Below are 16,533 nucleotides of genomic sequence, written 5' to 3'. Positions count from 1 at the left end.
TGTTGAACCCTTAAATTTAAAAAAAATACTTTTTTTTATATATTTGTATTATTTTGGAGAAAATTAAATATTTTGTAAACTCACATTTAATTAAAAGTACCACCTTCAAGCAATCATTATTGGGTGCTAACACCTTTCTTACGCATAATAACTAACCATCGATGTCAAGGTTTTCTGCTAACACCTTTCTTACTAGTTTGTTTTATTTGTGTTTGTGTTTATTATGTTAGAACACTCATACATTTGTTTGTTTTATTTGTGTTTGTGGTAAAGATCGTATAACGTGTTATATGGAAGCTCATGTAGGAATGCATATGTTGCTGGAGTAATGTGATTGACGAGATAGGGGTTTTCAATAGGAGTTTATTTAAAGTTTTGTTTACTTTATGCCAAGGATTAAGGATTTGTAAGAAATTATTTATTTTTCGTTTTGGATTTGGATAATTGATAATTAAAGTTGTAATGACTATATTTATTGGGAAATTTTAATTATATTATGAATTTATCAAATTCTTTAGTATTTGATATGCTAAGTGACTCCTATATTTGGAATGTTACAAAGAACCTTAATCATGATTTTGTTAATTTTGATTGAAGTAAAGACCCCTAAAGAACCTAAATTGAGTTTCGATTAAAGAAAAGACATGTATTTCTAAGTGGCACATCGTTAGCTAGGTCATACAAAATTTAACTTCGTTGGTGATCGAAGACTAAATCCATGAGTTTCATCAAAAAGAGGATGAAAATGAAGCAAAATTTAAAAGAGAAGCTAAAACAAAAAATACATGATAATTGAGAGACAAAAACATATTTAATCATACTTTTATTCATATGTATAAATATTATTCAAAAGTCACTTTAAATACTCATAAATCTTATTTTAATATTGTAATGACGATTTCTAGGATAAATTACTATTATCTATAATCAATGTGAAATGTTTATAATCATACTTTTATTGAGAGACAAAAACATATTTAATCATACTTTTATTCATATGTATAAATATTATTCAGAAGTCACTTTAAATACTCATAAATCTTATTTTAATATTGTAATGACGGTTTCTAGGATAAATTACTATTATCTATAATCAATGTGAACTGTCTATAATAACTATAAGACCCCAATGAAACTTTTCCATTGATGCAATCAAATATGGTTACAAAATTGAGAATTATTTCTTGTATTGAATGTGCAACTTACATTGTTGATGTTCACAATCATCGCACTTGAAATTAAAATAGAACTCATATTATTATGGTAATTACAAGGGCATAAATACTATTTTAAAAGTATCAAGAAGAAAGGAGAAGCTTTTGATGAATTTTCTGAAGGGTGTTAAGACTATATGCATGCACAAGGTGGCATGGAGTAATCATAATATACCTAATTTGAAAATACTAAGCTGGAAGAACTAAGTTACAGGAGACCATAATTGGATAAGGTGAGAAATATTCCCCCAATTCATGATGCATGAGAATATCAGTGATTAATCATACTTTAGGAGGTGGAAGTATCCATTTTGAGCCTTCTATCATACCAAGACCAAGGTAATTTTGAACCTCTGAGTATTGAAGTTTCCTTGTCAATTTAGAACGCCCTGTGGCATCTGCACCAGGTCCTGTGTTCATGTACTCCCCAAAATAAAGAGTTCTGCAGTTGGAAACAAATATTTATTAGAAGTATATAATTAAAATAAAGAAAATAAGAAGTTTATAATTGTGAATTAGAAAGTTACTTGTCATATTCCTTTTTATTGTTGTCACTCCATCCTTCCTTGTTGAAAATGTTTCCCAAGTTACAATAAGAAAAGATCACCGTGGAATAACCATACCAGGCTCTTCCCAAGTAAACACCTGTTCCAGTTCCAGTAAGTTCACAATGGACAAAGGAGAAGCCATTATCCTCTTTCGTACTTTTTCTTGCTTGTGCTGTTATAAAAGTTAACCCATCATCGCCTAGCGTTCTTAGTTCACAATTCTGCATCACAAAATAAAACCTCAATACTTATTTTGAATATTAAATGGAAATGGAGTTCAGGAATTCTTATATATATACCACATATAGCGACTTTCCACTTCCAAAAATGTAATCAACAGTTCCTTCAATGAAGCAGTCTTTGAAAAAATGTCTATTTGCATCATCCAACAATGTGTCTTGGTAACTATAAAGCTGACAATTATAAAATGTGGCTTTGTCTCCAGAAATTCGTAATGCGACTGCTTGACCTCCTACCGTGTTTAGAGTAGGTCTTGGTGCGGAGTTCTAAAACATGACATAAGAAATATAGTATTGAGGCATTTTTATCTTTTGGTTGCTATGATTTTTAAGAAATATAGTATACTAACCCGAACTATTATGTTTGCCCCCACAAAGTAGTCTGATAAAATAGACAATGTCCCACTTTCAACAGTGCCATATTGTTTTGCCGTGCCCCCATAGGTCAATGTTGGCATTTGCCCAGGGGTTCCATAGAAGGTGATGAAAGGTTTTGTGCTCTCAACCACGATTTTCTCTTTGTAAGTTCCAGGTCCAATATGCAAAATTACACGCTTCTTGTTTCCGCTAGGTATGCTTTTAAGGGCATCAGTGATGGTCTTGAATTGCCCTTTGCCATCTTGACTTACCTTAATAACTGTCTTCCCTTCTTCAGCAGCTACTAATTCCTTATCTAGGGTACTCTTTCTGCTTTCTAAAGGCTTTACATTATTTGAAAACCATTGCCCCAATTGAGTCTTATCAGCAGGCATTGGTGTATCGGCAGACAACACAACTTGCATTGTTAGAAAAACTACCGTCAGACTTAGCTTGATGCAAAATCCTGTATGTTTTGAGGCCATATTTGAACCTATTTTCTTTCTAAGAATTGTTTTGTTTTGATGAATACACCATTGCAACTCAATTTATAAGAGGTATACAACATCATGGCCTCTAATTTTGGCACATTGCTTATATCTAAGAGAGTTATTTTTATTCAATGGCCCTTCTCGTGTGAACCTAAAATTAACCTAGAGGCAATTCAAGTTGTTACACTAGATCATACACGTATATATATTCAAACCGAAAAGATTTTCTCCGCACAAAAAATAGCACAAGAAAAATAGGTCATAAACCAATTAGCAAATTATGTAAGGTAAACTTGTATACGTCATTACGTAAAACAAACTTAATATATTTTTCCTATTTTTTATCATTCGGTTTTCTTATTAAAAATGCTACAAGGAAAATAATTTTATTTTTATAAAGTATATCATGTTAGGTATCGCACCATACCTATTAATATTTATTCACAATTTTAAGCTTTAGATTAATATACACGTACTCTACGATGGTTAATAAATTATATTTCTTAGTGTTATAAAATGTATTTATGAACACATTTTTTTCCAATTTCTTTTCATTATTAGTTAAAACATGCTACACTATATGAAATAGATGCATGACTCATTTATAAGTAGGGATGAAAGTAACATAACTGATAAAAATATTTAATACTAAAATATTAAAACTAATATTTTCAATTTTTGTTTGTTTGATATTATACATTAAAAAACATTAATATCTTGTGTTTGATATCTAGGTGACACATTTCAAAAGTACTAAATGCCTCAATATCAAGAACCATGAAAGCTAATAACACTTATACATTTTGTACTTAAAAACACAACTTTTTATGACCATGTGGATCATACAAATTTTATGTTTTATTTTTATCTTGATGTTAGATTGTGGCCATGACTGAAGGGTTCATCTTTGGAAAAATGATATTGTACGAGAAGAAAATGATGGTGCTACCCACATATGCGATTTGGAAGTCTATGTTAGGTTACTTACTATACATGGAGGGTGGTTCTTTATTAATGGTGCAGTGGTGATTCGAAAGGATTTAGGGTTTCACGTGGGTGCTTCTACCTGATTGGTTGCGTCGCAATTCTATTGCAGGTTGCTTGTGATTTCGAATAGAGATGACACTGTTTATAGTGGTAACGACAAGATTTTTGCAAAGAGGAACTTGTAATGTGCGTATTTGTGAGAGGGTACTACGGTAGTTCATGCTGGTGGTTTGATTCTGTGCGTGGAGGTCAGTTATAGTGCATTGAACAAATCTGGTGGCTCATGGTGGTGGCAGCTAGGGTTTCTATGCGTGGAAGTTAGTGGTGGTGCATTGAACGAACCTAGTGGCTCATGGTGGTGACAACTAGGGTTTCTGGTGGAGAAGATGGAAATGAAGAGGATGATAACATTACAACCTATCATTGGTCAAATTTGTTTATGGTGGATTACCCTATAGTAACATCTTAAAGGATCTGATTTTTACGAGTGGTAGGATGGGTAAAAATATAAAGATAGGGAGTATATAAGAAAATGTTGATTGAATGACTCATTGATAAAATAGGGAGTGTATAAGTAAAAGTTAGAGCTGTATAACAAATTTTTTGGAAATTTGCTAATTTTGACCTTATTACGAAGCTTTTGGAACAATTTATTTTCATTTTAGGGAATCAAATTTAACTTCAGCTGCATCAGTAATGATTATATTACTCAAAAATAATTTATGCAACTAAAAATCACTTGAAGATATTTTTATTTCACAAATTTGATAAGTTTAATTGTCACAAATCTTATCTAATTCAATCTTTTATAAACAAAAATTTAATTAAAATTTCAAAATTAAACCCAGAATGAAAGCATAAATATGGATACGAAAAGTTCACTAGTACAAAAATAGTCTTTTAAGTCTCTTAATTTAAGTCTGTTTTTAAAATAATAGACTTAATAAATGTGTGGTGAATTTTTTTTAAATAAAAGTCATATTTTAAACGTGTCATCTGTGTATCAAACCCTATATATTATTGTGTAATGTATAATATAAAAATATTATTAAAATATTAGTTTCAACATATTTTTATTAAATATTTTTATCATTTGTTACTTTCATGAGATTTACTTATAAATGAGTCATGCATCTATTTCATGTAGCATGTTTTAACTAATAATGAAAAGAAATTGGAAAAAATGTGTTCATAAATACATTTTATAACAGTTTAAGAAATATAATTTATTAACCATCATAGAGAGTACGTGTATATTAATCTAAAGCTTAAAATTGTGAATAAATATTAATACGTATGGTGCGATGCCTAACATGATATACTTTATAAAAATAAAATTATTTTCCTTGTAGCATTTTTAATAACAAAACCGAATGATAAAGAATAGGAAAAATATATTAAGTTTGCTTCACGTAATGACGTATACAAGTTTACCTTACATAATTTTCTAATTGGTTTATGACCTATTTTTCTTGTGCTATTTTTTGTGCGGAGAATATCTTTTCAGTTTGAATATATATACGTGTATGATCTAGTGTAACAACTTGAATTACCTCTAGCTTAATTTTAGGTTCAGAAGGGACATTGAATAAAAATAACTCTCCTAGATATAAGCAATGTGCCAAAATTAGATTAGAGGCTTTGCTCTTATAAATTGAGTTGCAATGGTGTATTCATAAAAACAAAACAATTCTTAGAAAGAAAATAGGTTCAAATATGGCCTCAAAACATACAGGTTTTAGCATCAAGGTGAGTCTGATGGTAGTTTTTCTAACAACGCAAGTTGTGTTGTCTGCCGATACACCAATGCCTGCTGATAAGACTCAATTGGGACAATGGTTTTCAAATAATGTAAAGCCTTTAGAAAGCAGAAAGGGTACCCTAGATAAGGAATTAGTAGCTGCTGAAGAAGGGAAGACAGTTATTAAGGTAAGTCAAGATGGCAAAGGGCAATTCAAGACCATCACCGATGCCCTTAAAAGCATACCTAGCGGAAACAAGAAGCGTGTAATTTTGCATATTGGACCTGGAACTTACAAAGAGAAAATCGTGGTTGAGAGCACAAAACCTTTCATCACCTTCTATGGAACCCCTGGGCAAATGCCAACATTGACCTATGGGGGCACGGCAAAACAATATGGCACTGTTGAAAGTGGGACATTGTCTATTTTATCAGACTACTTTGTGGGGGCAAACATAATAGTTCGGGTTAGTATACTATATTTCTTAAAAATCAAATCAACCAAAAGATAGAAATGCCTCAATAATATATTTCTTATGTCATGTTTTAGAACTCCGCACCAAGACCTACTCTAAACACGGTAGGAGGTCAAGCAGTTGCATTACGAATTTCTGGAGACAAAGCCACATTTTATAATTGTCAGCTTTATAGTTACCAAGACACATTGTTGGATGATGCAAATAAACATTTTTTCAAAGACTGCTTCATTGAAGGAACTGTTGATTACATTTTTGGAAGTGGAAAGTCGCTATATGTGGTATATATATAAGAATTCCTGAACTCCATTTCCATTTAATATTCAAAATAAGTATTGAGGTTTTATTTTGTGATGCAGAATTGTGAACTAAGAACGCTAGGCGATGATGGGTTAACTTTTATAACAGCACAAGCAAGAAAAAGTACAAAAGAGGATAATGGCTTCTCCTTTGTCCATTGTGAACTTACTGGAACTGGAACAGGTGTTTACTTGGGAAGAGCCTGGTATGGTTATTCCACGGTGATCTTTTCTTACTGTAACTTGGGCAACATTTTCAACAAGGAAGGATGGAGTGACAACAATAAAAAGGAATTTGACAAGTAACTTTCTAATTCACAATTATAAACTTCCTATTTTCTTTATTTTAATTATAAACTTCTAAACAATATTTGTTTCCAACTGCAGAACTCTTTATTTTGGGGAGTATATGAACACAGGACCTGGTGCAGATGCCACAGGGCGTTCTAAATTGACAAGGAAACTTCAATACTCAGAGGTTCAGAATTACCTTGGTCTTGGTATGATAGAAGGCTCAAAATGGATACTTCCTCCTCCCAAAGTATGATTAATTACTGTTATTCACATGCATCACAAATTGGGGAGTATTGCTCACCTTCTCCAATTCTGGTCTCCTATAACTTTGTTCTTCCAGCTTAGTATTTTTAAATTAGGTATATTATGATTACTCCATGCCATCTTATGCATGCATAGTCTTAACACCCTTCATAAAATTTATCAAAGCTTCTTCTTTCTTCTTGCATAATACTTCAAAATAGTATTTATGCCCTTGTAATTACCATAATAATATGAATTCTATTTTAATTTCAAGCACTATTGTGATTATAATTCTAATTATTAAATACATAATCAAATTGATATTGATGATTGTCAACATCAACAATGTAAGTTGCACATACAATACAAGAAATAATTCCCAATTTTGTAACTATATTTGATTGCATCAATAGAAAAATTTGATTGAGGTCTTATAGTTATTATAGACATTTCACATTGATTATAGATAATAGTAATTTTCACTATATGATTCTGAATATTGATGATAATATAATGTGAACTCTCTAATATCATTACCATCATTAACGTATGTTACTTTATCAGTATTGTAACTATATTTGATTTCATTAATAAAACAATCTTATGTTATTAGACATTTCAAATTGATTATAGATAATAACAATTTACTCTACATAAATAGTGTTGTGACCAAAAACGCTCTAAGACATCAACAAAAAATGACATGTTAAGACAAAGATTTTGCAATGACTATCATAGTTTATTATGGAAAAATTAGCAGAAAAACATAAAAAAAGACACGGTCTCAAAAACCTTGACATCGACAGTTACTTATGCATAAGAAAGGTGTTAACACCCGAAAATAATTGCTCGAAGGTGGTACCTTTAATTAAATGTAAGTTTCCAAAATATTTAATTTTCTCTTAAATAATAGAAATATATACAAAATAATGTATTTTTTTTTAATTTAAGGGATCGACAAGAATTAATCCCCGCTCCCACGTATTTCATTCCCAATAGAAGATCAGGGTTCACTTAGTTCCTAAAAATCCATTTGAAAAAATATTGATTTTTAATTTTTGAAAATTTTATATTGTTTAGGTGTTTTTGAATTATTTCAAAATATGTGTCACACAACATGAGCAACAACTAAACAAAAACCAAAAGAAATGACTAACAAATTGGAAATGTATAAATAAAAACAGAGAAAAATTGACAGCAGCATACCTCCCAAACTCAATATTCACTTTAATGTTACCCTTCGTCTCATAACATAAAATAGAATTTAGAGGTAAAAGAATAATATAAAGAAAAAGAGGGACCAATGTTGCCACGTAAATGAAAGAGAATTAAAAGTTTCGACAAAACTAGTACCAATGGTAGTCCCACTTGCAAACTAGTACATATGGTGGTCCCACTTGTTTATTTCTACACGCAAATCAAGCAATTACCCATGTACAACCATTACCACCCATAAAGCAACAACAAAAATAGGCTTAATTACCTACTTAGTCCCCATGTTCGGAGGTAATTTGCTGTTTAGTACCCGGTTTTAAAAATGTAGGCATTTGATACCTATGTTTTGAAATTTGTATCAATTGAATCCTACCCACTTAACGCCGTTATAAATCTAACGTTTTTTCTGACTGTGTATGTGATTTGTGGACGAGCGGTTATGGACGAGCGTTCGCTTCGTTGGACGAGCGTCCTCTTCTGCCTTCGCTTCGTTGGACGAGCGTCCTCTTCTGCCTGACTGGGCGTTCGCTTCGCTGGACGAGCGTCCTCTTCTGCCTGACTGGGTGTTCGCTTCGCTGGACGAGCGTCCTCTTCTGCCTCGCTGGACGAGCGTCCTCTTCGCTGGACGAGCGTCCTCTTCGCTGGACGATCGTCCTCGTCGCTCGTCCACAAACGCTCGTCCACAAATCACATACACAGTCAGAAAAACGTTAGATTTATAACGGCGTTAAGTGGGTAGGATTCAATTGATACAAATTCCAAACATAGGTATCAAATGCCTACATTTTTAAAACCGGGTACTAAACAGCAAATTACCTCCGAACATGGGGACTAAGTAGGTAATTAAGCCACAAAAATATGTATCCTTATTGCTAATGATAAAACGAAAGATTACAACATATAAAAAATCATTTTTGCATATAAAGAATGAAGAATAAATATTCTAGTTAGACAGAATCAAATATTTTGTCAAATATTATATGAATTATGACTATTGATTCTAACTGTTCACAATATTAATTTTCATTATTGTATAACATCACAGTAATTACTATAATCATTGATCAACATTAGTTTACGAAAGTATTTGACTTAATTAGTATAATTATAGGATCTTGATGGTACATTACTTGTTGTATTTAAACACATCAATACCATTTTCTAATATGATATATCATAGCTATAACCAAAAGAATAGTGTCGGTAATGAAAAAAATACCTCTCATCTATAATCTTTATCAAGTTGGACATAGACTACTATCCACTATGGAAATATCTAGTCCTTCTAGTGATTTGAGGTTGCAAACTTGATTGCTATATGCTAGGGATACTAGAATGTCCAGACCAATTCATTGTTGTAGACAACATAGCAACGAAAATCAATCCTAGTTATGAGGATTGGCAAGCCCAAGATCAAACTATTCAAGGATATTGATGAATTTTATGTCAATTGACATTGCAACTCAATTTCTTTATTGTGAAACCCCCCAAATAGCTTTGGAATGAAGCTCAAAGTTTTGTTGGTGCACACACCATTTCCATAATCATCTACCTGAAATTTGAATTTTACAACAGTGAGAAAAGAGACATGAAGATGGAGCAATATCTTGGCAAGATGAAAAACCTTTTTGATAAGTTAAAGTTAGCAGGTTCACCAATATCTAACTTTAATTTAGGGATTCAAATAGTAAATGGTTTGAACTATGATTACAATTTAGTAGTTATCAAGTTGTTTGACAAGATTAACATTATTTGGGTTGAATAACTCAAATGTTAACCTTTGATAGCATATTAGATCAACACAATAATATAGCATCGTGTGTTCCTAGCTCCAATATTCCTCTCTTGGAAGGTTGATTTCTAACATATTATGCTTGATGATCACTAATGGCTAATGATTCAGTGATAGTTCTAGCTTCCTCAACACTCTTCATCGTCATTGCACCTCGTGCTGATGCGTCCAACAACATTCGATTTTGTGGCCTTAATCCACGGTAAAACATGTTATGTTGAGCTACTTAATCAAATCCATGGTTCGGACATTTCTTGAGTAAAGCCTTGTATCTTTCCCAAGCTTCATAGAAGTGCTCATCTAGGCCTTGAGAAAATGTTGCAATAGAAGCTTTGACACTCATATACTTAGATGGAGGAAAGAATCTAGCTAGAAACTTCCTTTCTATGTTTTTCCAAATCGTCAAGCTTTGGTTTGGATGAGATTGTAACCAAATTTTGGCCTTTCTTGTAACTGAAAATGGAAACAACCTAAGGTAGACAACTTCCTCATCATTAGGATATATTCCTAAGGATTCACACAATTCATAGAACATGGCCAAATGGTTGAATGAAACTTCTTAATCTAATCCAACAAATTGATTTGTTGTGGTAATTATTAAAAATAGGAGCTTTTATATCTCCATCCATGAGGGGGATGAATTGAATTTAAACCTTTTTCTAAATCTTTAAAGAGTTCTTGAATCTTGAAATCAATAAACAAAGTTAAATGAATCAACCAAGTAAAGAAAGATTAAAGAAAGACCAAAGCACACATATTTATACTGGTTCACCTTCTCAAAAGCTTGCATCCAGTCTTCTCCCAACAACTTGAGTTGATAGGGAATCCACTAAATCAAATTTAAGTTTGAGAATACAATGAAACTCTCAATTGTTATCATCATCACTCTCAAATATGAATACAACACAAACAAGAGAGGAAACACTCACTCTACATCAATACAAGAGATGAAGCTCTCAATCTCTAACCTGGCTAACCCAATACAGGTATCACAACACTCAAACAAATGATAAATTGATTAAAACACACTCTAATAGTACATATGTATTAGTCCAAATGAAGTCCAATTGATCTTGAATGAAATTTTGATTACTTGATCATCAATGAAGCTTGAAATCCTCAAAGAAAACTTCTTGAGAAAACCTATACTCAAAACTCATAGAGAATGTTAGTATATGCCAATTAAAACGTTAAAGAATCATGTCTCAAGTATGACTGATATAAAAAACCAAATCATGTTGCAGTTTAATCGATTATGTTAATAGCATAATCTATTAAGTTTTTCTTTTTGTTTTAATGAATTATGGTACTTATGTAATTAATTATTTAGACATTTATGTTTATAACTGCCTCTTTCAACTAACCTATAACAGATAAGGTTATTTATATAATGGATTAGACTTTTCTTTCTATTTTAATTGATTATGGAATTTATATAATCGATTATTTTGCCAGTTGGCTATGTTAGTCATCAATTTGTCTTTCTTAACAGATTATGTTATCTATATAACAAATTATGCATTTCTACCTGTTTTAATCGATTATGTAACTAATGTAATCGATTATAACATAGTGTTTTGCTCATGTTTTGCCTTCTAAGTATTCTGACTTAGTCTAACATATTATATCACTTATATAATCAATTATTATTATCAGAAATATAGATTTTTAATATGTTTAGGACTATTTTACTAATAAGAAATAATTAATACTTCTAACTAACGTGTTAATAATTTAAACAGGAACATATTACACAAATTCGTGTTATTACCAAGTTATTAGTTGGCCATAGGATTTTAATGTATCTTTCATATTTTGTAAAACTATTATTGAAAGAATTATTTAATTGTTGTTTTAAAAAAATAAAGTTTTCAATTATTTTAAAATGAAAAGTTATTTAATTATTTATTTTGTTAGATAAATAAATAAATTATTTTTTATTATTAATAGATAAAATTATTCTATTAAAAATAACACGAAATGTAAACACATCCAATTGACTTAGATTGTCCGGGATATTCAAAACCCAAATAGAGTGATTCCAAGTGATATGAAAAGTCAGTCAAACTCGGAGCGCCACTATTATAATGATGATTATTGTCCTTATAATTGAGTTCTTATAATTTAATTTAATATCTTAAGACAAATCGCACTCACACATAACAGTACGGAACTTTCAAATTTTAAAGAATTATATAAAATCCTACGAAAAGAAACTTGGATGAAAATTGAAAAAACTATTAAATCACTTTTGATATTGTTTATTTCTTCTTAAATTACGCGGTTTCTGTCTCTTCGAAAGCAGAAAAAGAAGATTTTGAACTGAATCATCATCAACCACTCTCCCATGGCTGGGTATGTAACCTTTCTCTTGCTTATCATGTTCGATTATTGGACTCTACTTTTCATTAGGATCTTCCTTTTGGAGCAATGCTGGGCTCTTTTGATAGAACCTCATTATTATGGCCCAAAATAGGGTTACTTAGTAGCATATGAAAAATTGTTTCTTTTTCTGTGTTCTGGTTGTGTTGCTTCATCTCTGTGGTTCTCCTTGTTCTATGATGGGTAAAGAAGTGGAAGTTCGTACATGGGGTTAGTTTTATGCAAAAAAATCAAAGCTTTTTGTGTAATGGTGGTTGGTGAGTTTGTCTCTCCGCAGTTTAGTGTTCTATAATTGATAGAAGATTCGAAGGTCTTACATGAGGTTATGTGAAGAATATTTTTTTTTCGTATTCTGGTTGATTTTCAGTGTTGGGTTGATCTCTAACTACCGTGGTAATAGTTTAAGATTGAAAGGCAAATGAAAAATCATGAAACCAATTAAAAATTTATCTTTCTTTTTTGGTTTTCTTTACCTTTTGAATGTTGACCTTATTATTTGATTTAACTTCGCCAAATTTGAATAAAGAGATCATCAACTATTACTTGCTTGTTTGCTGTTAACTTAAAAGGAAATAGCAGTCCACTGCCTAATATGTGTCGAGTTCTGAATTAAATGCTTAAATCCACGCAATGGCCTTATGCAGTTTTGCTTTCACAACCAAATAATAAACTTTTTATCTTGATAATGCCCTTGGTTATGCAGGCCATCATGGTTGGTTGACAAAAGTAGAATTGCGACCAAAATTAAATGTGCATCAGGAACATGTGATCCTGAAAAGATTATATGGAGCAGCAATCCTACAAAGCCTTGCCCAAATTGTCAACATGATATTGACAACAGTGATGTATGTGCAGTTTCTTTTTTAAAATTTCATTGTTTATTTCCTGATTTCATATCATCAGTAGGTCGGTACATTTTCTTTTGTTAGACATTGCATTTATTTATGTGGACTCCATTTCTCGTGTTCATTTTCAACTTCCCTTTAGTGTACTTTTATATACTTTAGCGTGAATAAGGATTTTATGCAAGTTTTGTTTGTATTTTGTAGTGATCCAGTAAGATCAGTTTAAATATTTTAATGTAACAAAAATGGAGAGGTTCAGCACTTATTCCGAAGTTGAGGCTTCCATGAATAGTAACTACGTGAGATTGGAGTTTCTGTTTTAACTGAACTAAATATAAATTTAAATGGGAAAGAATTTGAGTTTTGACTTATTACAGCTAATGCAAATGGCAACTTTTGTTCCATGTTAATTTCATTAGGAGTAACATTCATGTTCTATTTTATCAGATAAAGTACTAGTTCTTTGCCCTTACTTTCAGTTTCAAACTATTGCAGCGTAAGTCTATTACTTTTGGGTACGAGATGTGCTTATTTGCTGCTATTTCATCTTTTGTGTTCAATATCATTTGCTTGGACGTAAAAGTGCTCAATGTACTTATTCTACTCTAAAATGGTCATGGTTATCATGCAAAAAAATCATAGGTTATGGTTGAGTGCATGAAGCCGACATATCTGAGGATTGAAATAGGGCAATATATCAGGTCAATATTGAGCATACAATGAGTGAGTGACAGCCTGAAACCTATATCGGAAGATTGAAAATAGAACATTTGAATGACTATAAAGTATGCATTTTGTGGTGCTAAGTTGGTGTCTTTGCATTTAATAGCATGTAATGAAATGTGGTAATGTTATCTATACTTCCGTGGGTTTAGTTAGGTTGGAATTTCCTAACTCAAACTAAATGTCCTACACGATCTTTGTTGCTAGAGTATTTTCTTTTTGTTCTTTTCAGTTTTCATGCCACATATTTGAACTCCAAGAAAGATGTCGTAAAATTGGATTTAGCATTTAAAAGTTAAAACTGAAAAGCATAACGAGGTTCATTCCTTAATCCTATAGTGCAAGTCTAACAATTGAGTATGAATGCTTTGACATTTGATTTTTTTTTCTCGTGATAGGTAGCACAAGAGTGGCCTGGCTTACCAAAAGGTGTCAAATTTGATCCATCTGATCAAGAGATAATCTGGCACTTGCTTGCAAAAGTGGGGGTAGAAGGTTCCAAACCTCATCCTTTCATTGATGAATTTATTACTAGTCTTGAAGAAGATGATGGGATTTGCTATACTCATCCTAAAAGTTTACCTGGTTAGTAGTGCAAATTTTCCAAAATTTGAATTCTCAATTATTTTTCAATCAATACAATATAAGCTATGATGAAAATTTTAGGTATTAAGCAAGATGGAAGTGCTTCGTTCTTTTTTCATAGAGCAATCAAGGCTTACAACACTGGCAACCGAAAGCGTAGAAAGATAACAAGTCAAGATTTTGGTGAGGCCCGCTGGCACAAGACTGGAAAGACTAAACCAATTGTCTTGGGTGGGGCTCGAAAAGGATGGAAAAAGATTATGGTTCTGTATGAAAATAATATAGGAGGAGGAAAAGATGAAAAAACTAATTGGGTTATGCATGAATATCATCTAGGAGCAAAAGAAGATGAAAATGATGGGGAGTACATTTTCTCTAAAGTGTTTTACCAGCAACAAGTGAAATTGGGTGATAAAGATGATCAAGATGTTACTGAAGCAACTGAATCAACAATTGTGAAGGTGGTTCCAAACACTCCCAAATTGGTGACACTTGATCCTCCTTGCAACAAAAGGCATTGTGCAAATCTGGACCAAGGACAAGAAACACATAGTCTACTGGTAACACCTTCAACCGTATTCTCTTGTTATCAAATATTAGTTATTAATATTTTGCCATGAACACTATTGTTATTGTTTGTTTTGCTTATGTTATCGGTAGAGGAAATGTATAAAAAAATTTGATGAATGTACCGTTTTAAAATGTAGGTACATATTTGTCCTCGGTAGAAGTTCTTTACATTTACAAAGTTTAATATTTGTTTTCCTGTTAGTGACCAAATAGGTCATATAGGATGGTAGTGCTCTGGTATCATGTTGAGAATGGAGAAATTGAGAAAGAATATAATTGTCATGATTATAAAACTAAGTAGTTGATCTTATATATCAGGGGATATTAAATCTCCTCTATTTATCGTATTGATTCTTTTTTCTCAACATAAATAAAGCATGCATGCTGAACCAAAATGACTCTGTTTTAGCTTAATGTTCTTCTCTCATATGTTGTGGATCCTGTCTCAGCAAGTAAATGGTGGTTGGTTACACTCTTAGTCCCGGCACGTAAATTAACCATGCAGCTAAACTTCTAACACGTTTTTTTCTGAAGTTATGGTATTTCTTTTGCTAGGTGCTGCCTGCGATGATGTAGTTTAGTGAAATTATGAAATACCACTGACTGAATTTGATTATTCCTTTCTGTTTGTGTTCTGCTTCGTTCATTCCAAAGCTGTCTCAGATGGATTGTTTACATGAAATTCAAGATGATTGCCAAGAACTTGCAACTGAATCTCAAAATGAAGGGGTGGAAAATAAAGAAAGTAATGCTGAGGAAGGCTCGAAATGGTGGGACAGCCAGTCACAGAATATGTTGGATTCGCAACAACTGGTCGAAGCTCTGTCTCTGTGTGACGATCTCCTCTACAGCCAGTCTCCCAGTAGAGATGGAAAACATGAAGATCATAAGAGCCAACCTGGTCTTTCTGTTTATGCTCAGCTAGGACCAGAATGTCTGAAGAAGGATATTGAAGAGTGTCAAAATCTTGTTGTCCATGATCCTGCAAATATAGTGAATGATAACCCTTCAGAGATTCGTCTAAGTCAGCTGGTATTTTCGTGTTCCCAAATATTGCATGAAATTGAAATAATTTTAATGTCATTCTAATGCGTTTTCTTGTTTTTGTAGGAATTTAGTTCACAGGACAGTTTTATTTCCTGGGGATACAACAAGGCTGTGAACTAATTTAGTTCCTCACCTTGGCTAGGGAAATACTTTTCGTAACTGCATTTTGTTGTGTCCTATCTTAATTATGGGCTAAAATATTTTCCATTTTGGCTGAAGTAAACTCAATTATTACTCGCTGTCTGATTGGACTGTAATGAAAGACAATGAACTTTATTGCTTGATACTTTGATCAACTGGTGCTGTAATTGTACCTTGTTTTGGCTTGTCGGAGTTATTGTAAGAAATAATAACTCATGTTCCAGGATGTAATAAGATTACGCATGCTGTTAACCATTAAATGTTACATCCACCCAAAAGGACATGCAACTTGGATATGCTAAAAAAAGTTTTTGAAAGCTAGCCTAATCGACTCTAGAAACTTG

At 32.1% G+C, this 16,533-nt stretch overlaps 3 protein-coding genes and 1 non-coding gene across 5 annotated transcripts; 3 read left to right on the top strand and 1 right to left on the bottom strand.

The window, feature by feature from the left end:
* Positions 1–1,496: 1,496 nt before the first annotated feature.
* Positions 1,497–2,843, bottom strand: LOC124844056 (pectinesterase PPME1-like). The gene is made up of 4 exons (XM_047320912.1): positions 2,352–2,843; positions 2,062–2,268; positions 1,742–1,983; positions 1,497–1,656 (listed from the first exon to the last, which is right to left on the bottom strand). Exons 1-4 carry the CDS (start codon positions 2,841–2,843, stop codon positions 1,497–1,499), a joined length of 1,101 nt encoding a protein of 366 aa, XP_047176868.1.
* Positions 2,844–5,551: 2,708 nt separating this feature from the next.
* Positions 5,552–7,100, top strand: LOC124844061 (pectinesterase PPME1-like). Its single transcript, XM_047320919.2, has 4 exons — positions 5,552–6,044; positions 6,128–6,334; positions 6,413–6,654; positions 6,740–7,100. The coding sequence occupies exons 1-4, from the start codon at positions 5,553–5,555 to the stop codon at positions 6,897–6,899; spliced, it is 1,101 nt and encodes a 366-aa protein (XP_047176875.2). The 5' UTR covers position 5,552; the 3' UTR covers positions 6,900–7,100.
* Positions 7,101–10,129: 3,029 nt separating this feature from the next.
* Positions 10,130–10,236, top strand: LOC124844062 (small nucleolar RNA R71). Its single transcript, XR_007029333.1, has one exon. It is a non-coding gene; the product is annotated as a small nucleolar RNA R71 (small nucleolar RNA).
* A 1,858-nt stretch (positions 10,237–12,094) lies between these two features.
* Positions 12,095–16,415, top strand: SOG1 (NAC (No Apical Meristem) domain transcriptional regulator superfamily protein). 2 transcript variants are annotated; one of them, XM_047320911.2, is made up of 6 exons: positions 12,095–12,251; positions 12,982–13,123; positions 14,245–14,431; positions 14,513–14,991; positions 15,656–16,033; positions 16,112–16,415. In XM_047320911.2, the coding sequence occupies exons 1-6, from the start codon at positions 12,244–12,246 to the stop codon at positions 16,166–16,168; spliced, it is 1,251 nt and encodes a 416-aa protein (XP_047176867.1). In that variant the 5' UTR covers positions 12,095–12,243; the 3' UTR covers positions 16,169–16,415. The 2 variants fall into 2 exon arrangements, with proteins under 2 accessions (XP_047176867.1, XP_087966949.1); XM_088110823.1 differs by lacking the exon at positions 12,095–12,251 and adding an exon at positions 12,449–12,600.
* The last annotated feature ends 118 nt before the right edge of the window (positions 16,416–16,533 follow it).

This window comes from Vigna umbellata, chromosome 3 (assembly GCF_029865625.1).
Source record: "Vigna umbellata cultivar VRB3 chromosome 3, Vumbellata_1.0, whole genome shotgun sequence".
NCBI lineage: Eukaryota > Viridiplantae > Streptophyta > Magnoliopsida > Fabales > Fabaceae > Vigna > Vigna umbellata.
The sequence above is the reverse complement of the archived record's forward strand: the minus strand, read 5'-3'. Positions and strand labels throughout refer to the sequence as shown.